This window comes from Bipolaris victoriae (assembly GCF_000527765.1).
Source record: "Bipolaris victoriae FI3 unplaced genomic scaffold scaffold_42, whole genome shotgun sequence".
Taxonomy (NCBI): Eukaryota; Fungi; Ascomycota; class Dothideomycetes; order Pleosporales; family Pleosporaceae; genus Bipolaris; species Bipolaris victoriae.
This window is the reverse complement of record NW_014575350.1, coordinates 212,745-227,155: the sequence shown is the minus strand read 5'-3', so window position 1 is coordinate 227,155 and position 14,411 is coordinate 212,745. Positions and strand designations below refer to the sequence as shown.

Below are 14,411 nucleotides of genomic sequence, written 5' to 3'. Positions count from 1 at the left end.
ACAAACTCCCCATAGCTAAATAAACACAATCAAACAACCTCTCCATCCCTTCAATACCCCAGCGTAGCCTTCATCTCCCCAACATTCCTCCCATCAACAACCAGCACCCAGGCCCCCACCCCTTCTCCCCCCGTAACCCCCACCACCTCCTCTTCGCCAGGCAAAAGCGTAAAGTAATTCTTACTCCACAGCAGCGATCCGACATCCCTCCCCGCCGCATCTATTACATTCAGTCGTACAAACACCGCGGGGACTGGACTGGTATTCCTGAGCACCAAGCGGGCTAATACGTTATTCACAGGGGAAGAAGGCAAGGCGGAGACGCTAAGGGTCGCGGCGGGAATACGCGATAAGGCAGAGTAATCTTCGTATTTGGCTACGGGCGTGTAGTACCAATTCGACCTGCCCCAGTCGAGGATGTCGGGGGCGCGGGAGAGCCAGTATGTTTTCTTTGCCAGGGTGCTATTTCCATTGTTAAGCTGCAAGCGGACTAGAACAACGGAGTCGGCCGTTTCATTCTGCCAAGGAGGAAGCCTCGCTACTTCGCTTGCCGAGTTCGGTTTAGTAGTTGCAGCGGTGGTTTGGCTGGCTATAGTCGTGCCGTTTAGTGATACAATTTGCATGCTTACGGTGCGTTGGTCAGAGACATATCCGGGAGTGTTGGGGACGAGGAGACGATTGACGAGGGATACGGCTTGGGTTTCATAGTTGAGAGTGAGGGTTTCGGGAGTGCCGAGGGCGTCTTTGGTGCCGAAGTAGGCGCCTGCTGGGCGGAGGTAGTAGTCGAAGAGGTTCCAGTGGAGAGAGGGCCAGGCGTTGTTGAGCATCCAGTATATCATGCCTGTTGCAGGTCTCTCGAGGGCTTCGTTCCAGGTACTGATTAGAGACTCGAATTGGGCGCGCGTTGCTTCGTAGTCCATCATTTGTGCTTTGAGGACGTAGTCGGATAGGCTTGATGGGGCACCGTAGCGTGCCCAAAGACCATTGTTGTAGAGTTCGCGTGTGTGAAAGACTGAACCCTCTGTCGCCATGTGGTAGAGACCTTTCTTTGGTTCTCTCCAGAGATCTTCCAGGTCAGATGGTGACAAGAATCTCACTAGAGAATTAAGCTCAGGCGTGCCTGCTCCTGCGCTGAGTTCAGAGCCGAATCCTGCTGCACTGCCGTATCGACGTTGAGGATCGTACCAGTAGTTGGGAGGCTCCCAGTCATATGGGCCCTGCATCTTCAAACCACTATTATTGAGTTGAGACGGTGCTCCCCATTGGATTGCGGATGCCAGGATGGGGATATCCCAGTTTACGGCGCTGAGAGCATCGAGGTAGATCTGTGTTGCCCTGTCATTCGGCCAAAAGTCACTTCCAATCAGGAAACCCAACATGCTAGGGTGATGACGCATCATCTCAGCTTCGTGTTTCATTGATCGCGCCGCAATTGGGTAGTCGGGATCGGTCCATTTCTCACCACTACCAATGTCGTTGTAAGTCCACCCCTCCCATTTGTTGCAGCATTCCCAGCCAGCGAGTATCATGATGCCCATTTGGTCGGCTAGATCATAGAATTCAGGGTGTTCCTGTTTTCCTTCTGAGCGGATAGTGTTCAGACCCATGTCTTTGACCAATTGGAATTGTTTCCTGGTCTGTTCCAGGTCAAATCGTAGGTAAACATCAGATGTATAGCCCGCGCCCTGGGCTTGGAATCGATGGCCATTGACGAAGAACGTGGTATCATTGAAGCGTGGGTTCAAAGAAGAAGTGACTGTGCGGATACCGAAGTTGGTTGGCGGTGTAGAGTCGGAAGCAGGATTGGTAGAGGTCGAAGCGGTACATTGAATGCTGTATAACGGCTGACTGCCCCATTGGTAAGGCCACCAAATCTGAGGGTTGTCTACTTTCCCCCTGAACGATATGGTTGATTGCTGACTGCCAGTGAGCTTGAAGTGTGATGTTGCGCTCAAGATTGCGAGTTTATTAGGGTCAAAGACTGTACACGCAGCATCGCCCTCAACATCGCTATCCTTTGCCATATTCTTGACGTCCACAAAGATATCGATACCTCCATCGAGTGCGGCGTGCGTAGTGACCCTCGGGGTATTCAGTCTAACCTGGCCTGACCTCTTCAGCTGAAACGGTCGCCATATACCGGTTCCATTGTCTTGTGGAGGAGGGTTCCAGTCCAAGAAGGAGATGGCAAAATCTCGATTGTAGTCTGTCGGATACACTTTCACCAAGACTACATTTTGCGCACCATTGGGCTGAATGAGGTTAGATATATCGTACTCTATCCCAGCATACGACCCGGCCTGAGTCTCTTTATCTGCAATAAGTTGCCCGTTGACCCAAATGTCCGCTCTTGAAGTGATGCCATTGGTGATCAAAGTGTAGTAGTCATTGTGAGTTTTCTCGGCGATCACGACCTTGTCAGTTCGGTAATACCATGGGATTCGAAATTGCGCAGTATCTATCTTTTGCATGTTGGTCGAGTAAAACAAATCGGCATCGTTGTAAACATGATTGCTGATGAGTGTGTTCATGAGAGTGGCTGCGGGTCCGATGGAATACCATGATGAAGTGTCGATGCCGGATTGGGAGAGTCTAATGGGGTCATCAACGACGTTGGCGGAGGATATAACATTCCATTGCTGCAAGGTAGTTGTGGAGGCAAGGGCGCCTTGTGCAACCCATGAAAGGGTAGTTGGGAGGTGCATGGCTGTCCTGTCTTTGTCTATTACATGGCGGCTATCACGAAGAGTATATATAGTTGTAGACAAGAAGGCCAGGAAGGCTGCCGTGGATGATCAGATGTATCCTACCTTGGGAACAGCGGTCCTGTGCACTGTCACCTCATAATATTACGGCTGATTTGCATATGTCAGGGAAACCGTGACCCAATTCGCGGGAATCGGCATGGGTCAGGTTGTACAGCTTGCTAGGAAAATGGTGTGAGTTTGGTGATAATCCTGGTACTTGCACCGGAGTCTGCGGATGTACCGCTGTAATATGTCTGTTGGCCATTCTTCGTGTAGATCTGACTGAAAGAGCATTATGGGCAGAGCAGAATGGTTCATAAAGCAAAGTGAGCCGAGTAGGAAAGAGAGTGGATAGGCTGTGTCAAGTGGATGCCGTTGGTCTAAGCGCAAGCTCCGAGGTACGTACCGGGACAAGCTTTGGAACAGCTCCCCGCATTCGTCATTGCATCTCTCATCTTCACCATGTGAGGCCGGCAACACCAACGTACACAACCAAAAAACAATTAAACATGCTCCTTCTCGGCCTCACCGGATCGATTGCGACGGGCAAATCGACCGTCTCATCTCTGCTCTCCAAACCACCATACTCACTTCCCATCATAGACGCCGACTTGATCGCGCGACAGGTCGTCGAGCCCGGCACTGCAGGATACAATGCGATTGTCAAATATTTCTCGCCCTCAACACCGGATCTGCTCCTCCCAGATGCGACACCAAAAGGCGCGCCGCTAAACCGACCAGCGCTGGGACGAAGAGTGTTTGGTGCTGGCGAGGAGAAGGAGCGCGACAGGAAGATGCTCAACAGCATTGTCCACCCTGCGATACGCAGGGAGATGTACAAGCAGATGATATGGGCCTACCTGCGCGGCAACTGGGCGGTTGTGTTGGATGTCCCTCTTCTCTTCGAAAGCGGATGGGAGCGATACTGCGGCACCATTCTCGTCGTGGGCGTCTCAGACCCCGCAATCCAGATCCAGCGTCTGCGCGCTCGGGATTCACATCTTACCGAGGAAGATGCGCGGAACCGTGTTATGAGCCAAGGCGATGTGCGCGAGAAGGCAGAGCGTTGTTTGCGGAGGGGCCCGGGTAACGGCGTTGTGGTCTGGAATGATCACAACAGAGAGCATTTGGAGAAGGAGGTGCAGAGAGTCATGCAGGATATTCGGAAAAGAAGCCCACGATGGTGGAGTTTTCTTCTCTGGGTGTTTCCGCCGTTTGGTGCCATGGCAGGACTGTGGAGCTGGTATAAGATGCGGAATGTGCAGCTGCAATGGGAGTCAGAGAAGAAGAAGGAAAAGGCAAAGTTGTGAGAAGCAGTTTGAGCTGTACTACTATACTACCCTTGGGTTAAGGTCAGCGCTAGTATTTGTCTTGATGTTTGTTGAGTGTGCGCATATATATCCTGGTAGTTGGTCAAACAACATTGTATCACAGTAACTAATTTTCAATCATCTCAATCTTGTGTGTATTTCTGTATTCAATTCCCGTCCAGTGTTCTAGTTTTGAAAGTGCTGTTCGTCGTCGTCCTGCGTATCACTCTGCAAACGCACAGAACCAGACTCCCCTTTCACCTCTCACCACTACCCAAACAATGCCCTCAAAACGTACTCGTAAACCTCTCTTCTACATCCACCTCGTTACCCATAGAAAAAAGCCAATTCCAAACCCTAAATCAAAGCATCATCACTCACGAGCCTACAACACCTACATTTGCGAACCCAGCACCTCGCACTCGCACTCGCACTCTCACTTCATAAAAACATCTCACCACACCACCATGAGCTCCATAACCCCACCCTCCTTCATCGACGACGCCATCTCGCTAACCAACCGCCTACCCCGGGGCCTCAGCACACACCAAGTAGCGCAATGGCTCTCACAGCACGGATCCGACACGTCGGCGTACACGGGCAGTTTCATCGACGACGGCGCGGACAGCGTGTTACGCGACAGTGGAATACCACCCACACGAGGATGCGAGCGACAAAAAGAGAAGAGAAAGCATGACAAAGAGCATGTGTGGAACGAGCATGTGCGGAAAGCGGTGAGCGGAGATGTGCAGCGGCATGTAGAGAAGATACGGGGGCTGCGTGGGTGTGTGCGGGTTCAGAAAGTGGGGGGTGGTGGCGTGGGGGAAAGCGAGAAGAAGAAAGAGAAGGTGCCTGTGCCCTTGCCGCGGGAGTGGGGGACATTTGTTATCAGGGAGAAGGACGGGCGGGTTGTCGTTGTGGATAAAGAGGGGGAGTTTGATTCTGGGGCGCAGCAGCAGCAGCCAAGGCGGGCTTGGATTAGAGACGAGTCTACGGGTCCGGCTTCTGAGACTGAGTCTGTGAGAGGGGATGGGGAGCAGCTGAGACTGGAGCAGCAGATGGGTTCAGGCTGGTCCCAGGGGAGTTCCAAAACGGCGAGGCGGAGGCATAAGGAATTTGGGTGGAACAGCAGTCAGGGCTCTCCAACAAAGGTACTCTCGCCTATATCTGAGTCTGAATGCGAGAGTGGATGCCTATCTTCTGGAAGCAAGACCACCAGATTACCGAGGGACTTCATGATGAGCGGTGCGAATGCATGGTCACCACACACTCGGCCTTCAGCTATGTCTACAGTTGACTCAGCAAGCGAGAGCTGGGACTACGGGACCTCGAAATCGGTAGCTGAGATGGTGAAAAAGGGGTACAGGCACGTCAAGCCAGTATCTCGGGAGAGTAAACGCGCTGGAGACGCGTGGAAAGTGGATGGCTCAGAACATTGGTACCGAAAGAATGGATCGACCTCCTCGAGCAAGAGCAAAAGGTCGACCAAGAGTTGCTCAACATACAAGGCGCCGGCCGTAGAAGACGCATCCAGTACCTCGTTGGGAGGTGATGGCAGGAACTTACCTCACCCATATACTTGGGCAACCAGTCCAGCTAACAGCCCGGGCAATTGGAGTCGCGGGTCAAAGTCCGCAGACAATCCTGCATGGACGGATATTCAAGCTTATTTCTCACAGCAACATGTCTTGAACAATTCAGCTACGACATGCTCGTCGAGCGAAGTAACATGGGACGGGTTCGAGCGCGACAAGACACTAAGTGACGTCAGCATTGCAGGTTCCAGCAGCACACGCGGATGTCCTAGCAATAAGAGCATGCAAAGCAATCATGATGACACAGGTCGGCGAAGCACGTCTCGCGAGCAAAGACGCGCTGATAATCAGCATGGCTGGGAGGCGCACGGAAGTAGCGGAAGAGGCACTGTCAGATACGCGAATGGCTTCGATGAGGACAACGCGACGTATCTAAATGCGAATTGGGGCGGGACACCGGTACGCGTGACTAAGTACTAGTCTTGTCGGTCTTCCGAGGCTGGAAAAAAAGTATATCGGACTTTTTCATGTGGGGTTCGGTGATTGGCGTGGGTGCTTGGACTGGTACTAGAACCACGAAAGCGCGACTGATGACGGACCGTGTTGAAGAAACGAGATCTGGGGATTTTTAGTGGGGACTAGGATGAATTGATGGAAGATGGATTTTTTCTTCTCCCAGACTACAGCAGTAATACGAAATGTTTCGTATGGAGTGGTCATGATGGAGCGCAATGGCTGAATGCTGGGAATGAGGGTGTAATGGATACAGCACGGGGAACCAACGAGTGTCCCAGCCTTTGATATATTGAGCGTGACGAAGCAGGCTTCGCGTGCAGAGGGCGCCTCGTCGCGCACAGCATTACCGGGAATCACGTCGCTGACATGCATCCAGCTCTACGCGTCGAAACACCGCCCGGGACTTGGAACATGGCGCGAGTGGGATGGAGCCAAAGCGCAGCACAGCTCCGGTCCACCAACCCCCCTTGGTCGAGGGCCATTGCTGTTACGCAAAAGTCGTCGGGTGCCCGTCTCAAGACGCACACACTGCTCGTTCCAGCAGAAGCAGCCAGACGCGCCAAGTGGGCACTCGGGGAACGAGCAGTTCACGTCTTTTGCAGGCTGGATTGACGCATCGCGAGCGTGTCTATAGGGCGGCATAGGCTGGCTGTAGGGCATATCTGCAAATAGCGCGGGTGGATCCAGAGGGTAGTGGCCAGTAGACGGCATTGCATGAATTGCGCTCATTAGGATCAGGCCGGTTTCCAAGCGTCTGATTCGGAGAGCCATCCCGGCAAGTGTCTGGGGTGGAGTGGAGATGACGCCCTCTGCGCGCGCTCGCCCCTAGAATACGTGAGCGACACGCTAGCCACCGACGCGTTGAGTGCTCCGTCTATTAGCTGAAGCCTGCCCACCACAGCCTTTTCTGCTTCATTCTCTCTTCTGCTTCTCCTGCTCATCCTCTTCTGCTGGGCTCGAGAGTCGCTGTGTGAATCCAAGTCGTTGTGTCTCCTTCACTCATTCCATACGCTGCTTCTTGCACTACGCTTGTTGTTGTGTGCCAGGCTAATCCCAGAGTCACGTCGACACTCACACCCCCACTACTTATCTACTACAACCACGCCCCAGCGCCTGTCCACCCACCACCTCCGCCACCTCCACCTCCACCACCGCAACTCCAGCCCATTGCTGCTGCATCTCTAATTCTTGAAAACCCGCTCCGCCGTATTCTTCACCCTCTGTACCATGGCTACCTCGACGCGCCAACCCTTTGCCGAGCTCGGCTCGTCCCGGCTGCAAGGACTGCACAGTGCAAAGAACCGCCAGAATTGTAAAGCGCCTCATCTGACATGCAGCTCAACATTGGCTAACCGTGCGTTCACATAGCCATCTCCAAGTTTTCCCCCTCGCAGAGCTTGAAGCTCACCCCCGGTCCGTCAACGGGTAAGCGCCAGCGTGCGCCCGAGATCTTCGAGGATGCCGATTCCGAGAACGTGGACCCTCTCGTCTTTAGCAGCCCGACTAAGAAGACCAAAACCACCACCGCCATCGCTAGTGACGCCGGATTCGTCAAGCCAGCCAGCTTCCCAGCCTTCACCTCGCCTGTTAAGACCAGCACCAGCCTCACCTCCACGCCTTCCGTCTCATCTTCCCGCAAGTCCCGCTCATCGCCCAGCTCCACCAAGTCGACGCCCATCACCAACAGCCGCGGTTCTCCAAAGAACAAGCGTCTCCATGCCATTTCCAAGCGTCGCGCCTCCACCTCGCCTTTCCGACGCGTCGACCCCCCAGCCTTCACCAAGAGCAGCCCAGGACTTCCCTTCTCCATTGACGCAGCACTAAGCGGTTCCATCTCTACCTACACCCCCAAGGCCCCTAAAGTAACAGCCACGCCCGCCTCCGCCCCTGCCCAACAAGCTAGCGCACTCGACGAAACCATGCCCAAGGCCTGGTTCTTCGAGATTCACGAGGACACCCCCGAGCAGGAGGCCTCGAACCTCATGGAACACTCTGCCTCTACCCTTGACATCTCATCCGATGACGACGTCGAGACCAAGACACGTAACGAGGACCGTGGAAAGGAGAACATCCCACCCCCAGACTTCCGCGCCTCGCAGCCCCGCTCTCAGGCCGCCACTCTAGTTGAGGATGACGGCTATGAGACTGAGATTCTCGGTGATGAGCCAATTAAGCGCCGCATCGTACGCAAGTTTGTCAAGGACTCGATGGATGAGGACCGCAAGCCATTGGGCGACTTGGCGCCGAGCAACTTTTACGGCGAGGGATGCGACTCAACCTCTTACGTCACTGTCGATGCTGGTATCGAAAAGCCTTCGCGTCTGTCCAAGGAGGTTGCATTGTGTTCCGATATCGAGGAAGAGGAGTCATCAACCATCAACGGCGCATCGCCAACACGACAGCCTGTCGTCGCGGCTTCATAAAGTCTTGTTGTCATTGTTCTTTCTTCTTCATTTCTCTTCTCTTCTCTTGTTGTTGTTTAGCGCGTTTAGGATACCTCACTCGGCGTTTATTGGTACAGCCACATATTTATAGTCTACGTCTCGCAATCATGAGTACACGACTGATGGGATGCAATTGGCTTTTTGTTTTAAAAAAACGATACCTTTCTAAGTTAGTTGCCTGTTGGCCTTGAATAATCAAAACATCTTCTTCACTTCAACAGTCCAGTACTCCATGCTTGATTCATCTCTACTTGCCAAAAGAAGCATAACGTCATATCCATCAACATCACAACTTCCACCCCCTCGCCTTCGCAAGCCCAACCTCCTGTCTAACCGCCAAATCCGCAATAATCTCCTCACTCCCCCCGCCCACGACCATCATCCTCAAATCCCGACTAATCTGCTCCACCACCGCGCCCGGCCCGCCACCCTTCTGATACCCCGCGCCCCCAAATACCTGCTGCGCCTCTCTCGCCGCCAACTCGAGTATGCGCCCCCCATGCACCTTACACAGGGCAATCTGGCCCGCAATGCCCGGATCCATCCACCCTTGCTTTGCATTCTGCACATGGAACGCCAACTGCTCCAACCACGCCCAATGCGACTCTACATATCTCGCCAGCGTAGCCAGCTTACTGCGTATAATCTGGTTTTGCACAAGCGGCTTCCCGAACGTTTCTCTCTGGTGGGCGTACGCCATTGATTCGGAAAGACATGTTCTGGCTTTGCGGTTGCAGGAGACGGCGAGGATGTAGCGTTCGCGGTTGAAGTTGCGCATTATGATGGGGAAGCCAGCGTTTTCGCGGCCGAGGAGGTGCGAGGTGGGGACGACGACGTTGTCGAGTTCAACGAAGGAGGCGCCGCCGGCTTTTTGGCCGCTGTTGGGGATGCGGCGGTGGGTGATGCCGGGGGAGTTTGTGGGGATGACGATGAGGGAGAGGCCTGCTGCGCCGGGGCCGCCGGTGCGGACGGCGGTTGTCATGTGGGTTGCCCAGGGGAAGCCCGTGATCCATTTTTTGTAGCCGTTGATGGTGTAGGTGGTGCCATTGGGAGATTTGGTGGCTGTGGTTTGCAGGTTTGCGACGTCGGACTGTTTTTTTTTTGCATGCCGTCAGCTATGCCCATATATCATACCCCGATATCAATCCTCATATCACCACTGTCAACCAGAAAAAAAAAGGGTGGGGGAATAGAAGAGGAAGGGGAAGAAATGAAGGGAACATACACCACCACCCGGCTCCGTCACCCCAAGACAAAAACTCGTCTCCCACGTAAACAACCCAGGCAACCACTTCCTCTTCTGCTCCTCCGTTCCAAAATGCACCACAGGCGGCACCCCAATCACACTCGCGCCCGCCAGCGCCGTCGCCACTCCGCCCTCTACCCGACTAACCTCATCATTCATGATAAGCAAATGAAACGCATCCAGCTCTTTCACCGGTATGCCCGCTGGCCCCGGCACATTGGCTGGTCGATACGGCTCCGGAATATCTGCGAATGCGAAGCCGGTTTGGGCCCATTTGAGGCGCTCAGCTGCGGGCGCTTCGCCGGCTTCTTCCCAGGCGAGCATGTATGGTTTTACGTGCTCGTCGATATAGGTGCGCAGGGCATCGCGAAGTTTTTTGTGGGACGCGTTGTAGTAAGGGGAGGAGAGGGAGGTGTACCATGAGGGTTCGGCCCAAGGGCCTAGGTTGCCGTAGGTTTCTTGCTTAGGGGATGGCATTTTTTTGGGAAGATCGAGATGAAGTGGGCTTAGAAGTGGATTTTGGGGGAGGAGATATTTGGGTCTTTTTATCACATGGTGGGTGGGAATGTTGTTGTTGCTGATGCTGATGCTGCAGGATCGACGAGCTGAGGTTTGCCGCGGTTGATGATGCGGAGTCGCTAATTGGGGATTGCGGGGAACTATTTCAAGCAGCCGACTTGGTAAGCTGTTTATCCGCCTCTTCAGCCCTACACATAGACAGACACATGGCAGTCGGGGAACATGTGCCTGTCTACATGGTTCCTGCATATAAAATCTCTCCTGAACCAATGTATTCGGACGACTTTCATTTCGCACGTTAGCTCACATATCGCATAACAGCAGACAACATGGGTGAACAAGATTCATGGAACCTGCGAAGCTTATTGACATTTCCAAATTAAATACATGAAATCATAGCTTCCGGCATGTGGTGGGATATTATTGTATTCATTCCTTCGTGTCCTCGTCCAGGAGCGACACGTTTACCTGACGCAGTAACCACCGTCAATGAGGAGGTCAGAGCCCTATCAACTGATTAGCGATTGAATACCAAAATTAATAGGGTAAAAACTTACAGTGCAGTACGATGAAGCATCAGAGGCAAAGTAGACGTAGGCGCCCTTGAGCTCGGTGGCCTTGGCGTCACGGCCCATGGGGATCATAGAGTGCCACAGCTTCTGGATGTCCTGGGGAACAAAGTCGGACAGACCAGTGTCAATATATCCAGGGGAGATGGAGTTGACACGGGCAAAGTCCCTCCACTCGTTGGCAAGCGACTTGGCCATGTGTATGCAGCCAGCCTTTGCGACGTTGTATGAGGTTTGCTCTTGAGGGAAGTTGGCAATGTGGCCAGACATGGATGAGGTGATGATGAGGGAGCCAGTCTTGCGCTCACGGAAGTGCAGACCAACGGCACGGGCGCAGTTGAAGGTACCAGTTAGGTCAGTCTCGACAACCTCGTTCCACTGCTCAACAGTGGCGTCGAGGATACCGTTGTCGGCAGTCTTGCCGGCGTTGGCAATGAAGACATCGACCTTGCCAAAGTCCTTGATGACGTCCTGGACGAGCTTCTCGCACTGGGCGTACTCGTTGACCTGGCACTTGTAGGCCTTGACCTTGACGCCATACTTCTCGCTCATCTCCTTTGCATTCTTCTCGGCACCCTCGGCGCGAGAGTTGTAGGTGATGGCGAGGTCAGCGCCAAACTCGGCGCATCCGCGGGCAGCCTCTGTGCCAATACCGGTAGGGCCAGAGGCACCAGTGACGACGACGACCTTGCCCTTGAGGCTGAAGAGGTCCTTGAGCTCGGTTGCTTGGGGAACGGGAATCATTGTGGCGGTGGGGTTGATTGGATGAAGAGGAAGAAGAAGAAGACTCAAGTGTTGGCAAGGTGCAATTGAAGCTGAGAGTATGAGGATGAAGAGAGCAATTGAGGGGCACCGAGGGGTTCAAGTAGTGTTTGGCTGGACGACATGATTGCGAGGCTCGGGTTAGTGGTTAGTGAGGGGCGCTGGGTCCAGAGTGACGTGTAGCTCGATTCAATAGTGGCGCGACGTCATGCTTCCGGGGATGATTCGCCAATGGATCCGTACTGTGGATGTTCTGGGTTTACGGCGTTCGGCTGGGATGCTAGCTGGTGATGGTGGGGGTGGTGGGTTGGTTCGGACAGACGTGACGTTAGCGTGGCCGTCTGCTAGTGTTAGCCCGCCCTGTGTTCCTGGGCCTATCTGGCGTCTTTGGCCGATGCAGAGGGTGCATGCAAGGCCGTCTGCATTGGACATGGCTGCAGTTCATCTTGGTTTGCATGTCACTGTGCCATGGCGCCACTCGAGAAACAGGCGTTGTCGTCTACCATGTCCCAGGCATGTGTCTCCGAGGACCCCGCTATCAGTGGCATGGCATGCACTGTCAGCGATTACCATGTTGACAAAGACCGTTATGTATCCGACTAACATTTGACAAATCGGGCTGTGCCTAGTATTCTGGGTACACGGCGTGTGTGCAGTCAGGGTTACTCAGCTCTTTCTCTGTTAGTCTAGGTAATGTGTGTATGTAATGGAGGGTGCCGGTGTGCCTGCGCGATGCTCGATGCTCGATGCTCATCGGAGAACTCTGATGGACCCTGCATGTGTAGCAGCACACGAACAAGGAAGAGGGCCGAAAATCTTTGCGCGTGTGCAAAACCTTCAGGCTAGGTATACGATGCGGATCCGGACATGCGTGTAAGTGCCAGGTGTCGACGCAGAGCATCAGCGATCCGGTGTGTAATGCTCTCCAAGCATGCTTCTAGATGGTGGCCGGCGGGGTCAAAAAGGCATGGTACTATTGTACTAAGTACTACTACTACTACTAGTAGCGCTTCTCCCTCGTCGCCCGCCCAAGGTCAGCGGCTCCTTGTTTCTCCGGCACCGCTCAGGCACAGCACGTGACGCCCTGTTTTGTGCCGGCCGCGACAATGCATCATCGTCGTGATAGCTCGTCCGGGCGTGTTTGGCGCAGCGAGTCATGTTGCAATTCGATTCTGCTGTCGCGACTCTGGTTGCGACTGTCTGGAGCAAAGCCCGACCCGATTAGCCAAGCAGCTGCCACAGGGCCTGATGCGCCCCTCTGATTCGCAGCCATGAGAGAGCTCTCGCCATCCTTTTGCTCTCCTGCGTCACCCTGCCACCCTGCCACCCTGCCCCTCCCGCCCAGTTGACCGCAGGCTGCTTGTTCCACGACTCTCCTCCAACACGTCGCAGCATATAAACCCACACCACGCCCGCGCCCCGCAGCAATGGTCCAAAACGCCCTCTTGCCCAAGCCCATCCCCGCCGATGCCGTCACCGTCGGCCAGCTGCTCACGGACCCCGTCCATCCAGAGCGTGACTCTTTCTACCCCGACAAGGCCCACTCGGCAGTCGATGACTTGAACGACTTCCACATCCAGCTCCGCTACAAGGACCTCTACTCAGTCGACACCGAGGGCCGTTTTATGACAAACTATGGCGCCAAATTCGATCTCGGCCGGATATACAGACAGCCCAACCTGCTCACTGTCAAGGCCGAGCAGATGGTCCAATGCACCACCCAGAGCCCTACAAGGGCCTTTGAGGCCGTGTGCAGCGATGCCGATGCCCGCGCCTGGATGGCTGAACAAATCCAAGCAGGAAAGCCGCTGTACATTGTTCTTGGATTGACCGAACTCAAGAATGCCAGCTTCAAGCGAGCTAAGCTCCGTGACGCCGGCGCCTCCAACCGCCTCAATGAGTTGCCTCTTGAAAAAGACGCCAAGGTCCCCCCTTCTCTGCGGGGAAGATCTGGCGCTAGCTTGGGGGCAATTGGCACCGAGCCCTTGATATCAGGCGTCTTCGGCATGGACGTGAGGCGTATTGTCGCCAGACTCACCACCCCCGCAGAGCCACATCGCTTGGAGGATATTGGTTACCGATGGTCCTACTACGACGTCCCGGGCTCCGCCAACAAGGAGCAATTGGCAGTTGGTCTAGGTCAGTCGCTCAAGGCCAATGAACTGCGCCTCATGCTCGACCTCAGCAAAGAGGACGTCCAGGATAATCTCGATGCCATAAGCAAGCTCAGTCTCGATGCACTAAGCGCTACGGCTAGTCCTATGCTCAAGCCTAGCACTCCCATGCTACGCGGACGATCGCCTTCCCCGCACCCCGCTATGCTCCGCTCATAGCATCACCCGACCAACATGTACCCCGCAACGAGCCGTGTCTGATGGTGTCGAGTTTACGTCTTTGTTGGAAAATTAGATTTTGATGGGTGTTCTTGCCGTGAACCATGACCCTTACGACCTGGCATCTTTTCTTATGTAATAATCATATAACTACGCATAAAGTCCATTTTTGCTGGCCTCTTCGCATGTCAGTGAATACATTTCATGTTTTTGTTACACAGTCTTCTGCAGTGAATCAGAATTTGCTCACTTCACACGTCTGCCGTTTCCATGATCACTCTGACTAGTATGAGATGTAACATTAAGGAAGCACACTTGCTACTGCCCTTACACATGCATATTAACTATGTATGATCATCTTGTAATTCCCATAGGATTATTTAGAGATAACAACTGCAAAAGGAAAGGCTATTCCTTGTTTCCTATAGAG

At 53.9% G+C, this 14,411-nt stretch overlaps 8 protein-coding genes across 8 annotated transcripts; 4 read left to right on the top strand and 4 right to left on the bottom strand.

The window, feature by feature from the left end:
* Positions 1–50: 50 nt before the first annotated feature.
* COCVIDRAFT_26673 (glycoside hydrolase family 2 protein) lies at positions 51–2,705 on the bottom strand (the record flags this gene model as incomplete). The annotated part of the gene is made up of 1 exon (XM_014701137.1): positions 51–2,705. One exon carries the CDS (start codon positions 2,703–2,705, stop codon positions 51–53), a length of 2,655 nt encoding a protein of 884 aa, XP_014556623.1.
* Positions 2,706–3,256: 551 nt separating this feature from the next.
* On the top strand, positions 3,257–4,057 carry COCVIDRAFT_99182 (hypothetical protein; the record flags this gene model as incomplete). Its single annotated transcript, XM_014701213.1, has 1 exon — positions 3,257–4,057. The coding sequence occupies one exon, from the start codon at positions 3,257–3,259 to the stop codon at positions 4,055–4,057; it is 801 nt and encodes a 266-aa protein (XP_014556699.1).
* Positions 4,058–4,338: 281 nt separating this feature from the next.
* Positions 4,339–6,072, top strand: COCVIDRAFT_99343 (hypothetical protein; the record flags this gene model as incomplete). The annotated part of the gene is made up of 1 exon (XM_014701212.1): positions 4,339–6,072. The coding sequence occupies one exon, from the start codon at positions 4,339–4,341 to the stop codon at positions 6,070–6,072; it is 1,734 nt and encodes a 577-aa protein (XP_014556698.1).
* A 389-nt stretch (positions 6,073–6,461) lies between these two features.
* On the bottom strand, positions 6,462–6,879 carry COCVIDRAFT_37820 (hypothetical protein; the record flags this gene model as incomplete). Its single annotated transcript, XM_014701211.1, has 2 exons — positions 6,462–6,636; positions 6,689–6,879. 2 exons carry the CDS (start codon positions 6,877–6,879, stop codon positions 6,462–6,464), a joined length of 366 nt encoding a protein of 121 aa, XP_014556697.1.
* Positions 6,880–7,335: 456 nt separating this feature from the next.
* On the top strand, positions 7,336–8,531 carry COCVIDRAFT_16024 (hypothetical protein; the record flags this gene model as incomplete). Its single annotated transcript, XM_014701116.1, has 2 exons — positions 7,336–7,420; positions 7,477–8,531. The coding sequence occupies 2 exons, from the start codon at positions 7,336–7,338 to the stop codon at positions 8,529–8,531; spliced, it is 1,140 nt and encodes a 379-aa protein (XP_014556602.1).
* Positions 8,532–8,838: 307 nt separating this feature from the next.
* Positions 8,839–10,275, bottom strand: COCVIDRAFT_37818 (hypothetical protein; the record flags this gene model as incomplete). Its single annotated transcript, XM_014701210.1, has 2 exons — positions 8,839–9,642; positions 9,778–10,275. The coding sequence occupies 2 exons, from the start codon at positions 10,273–10,275 to the stop codon at positions 8,839–8,841; spliced, it is 1,302 nt and encodes a 433-aa protein (XP_014556696.1).
* A 506-nt stretch (positions 10,276–10,781) lies between these two features.
* COCVIDRAFT_16022 (hypothetical protein) lies at positions 10,782–11,630 on the bottom strand (the record flags this gene model as incomplete). Its single annotated transcript, XM_014701115.1, has 2 exons — positions 10,782–10,823; positions 10,875–11,630. The coding sequence occupies 2 exons, from the start codon at positions 11,628–11,630 to the stop codon at positions 10,782–10,784; spliced, it is 798 nt and encodes a 265-aa protein (XP_014556601.1).
* Positions 11,631–13,075: 1,445 nt separating this feature from the next.
* On the top strand, positions 13,076–13,981 carry COCVIDRAFT_99117 (hypothetical protein; the record flags this gene model as incomplete). The annotated part of the gene is made up of 1 exon (XM_014701209.1): positions 13,076–13,981. The coding sequence occupies one exon, from the start codon at positions 13,076–13,078 to the stop codon at positions 13,979–13,981; it is 906 nt and encodes a 301-aa protein (XP_014556695.1).
* Between the last annotated feature and the right edge of the window lie 430 nt (positions 13,982–14,411).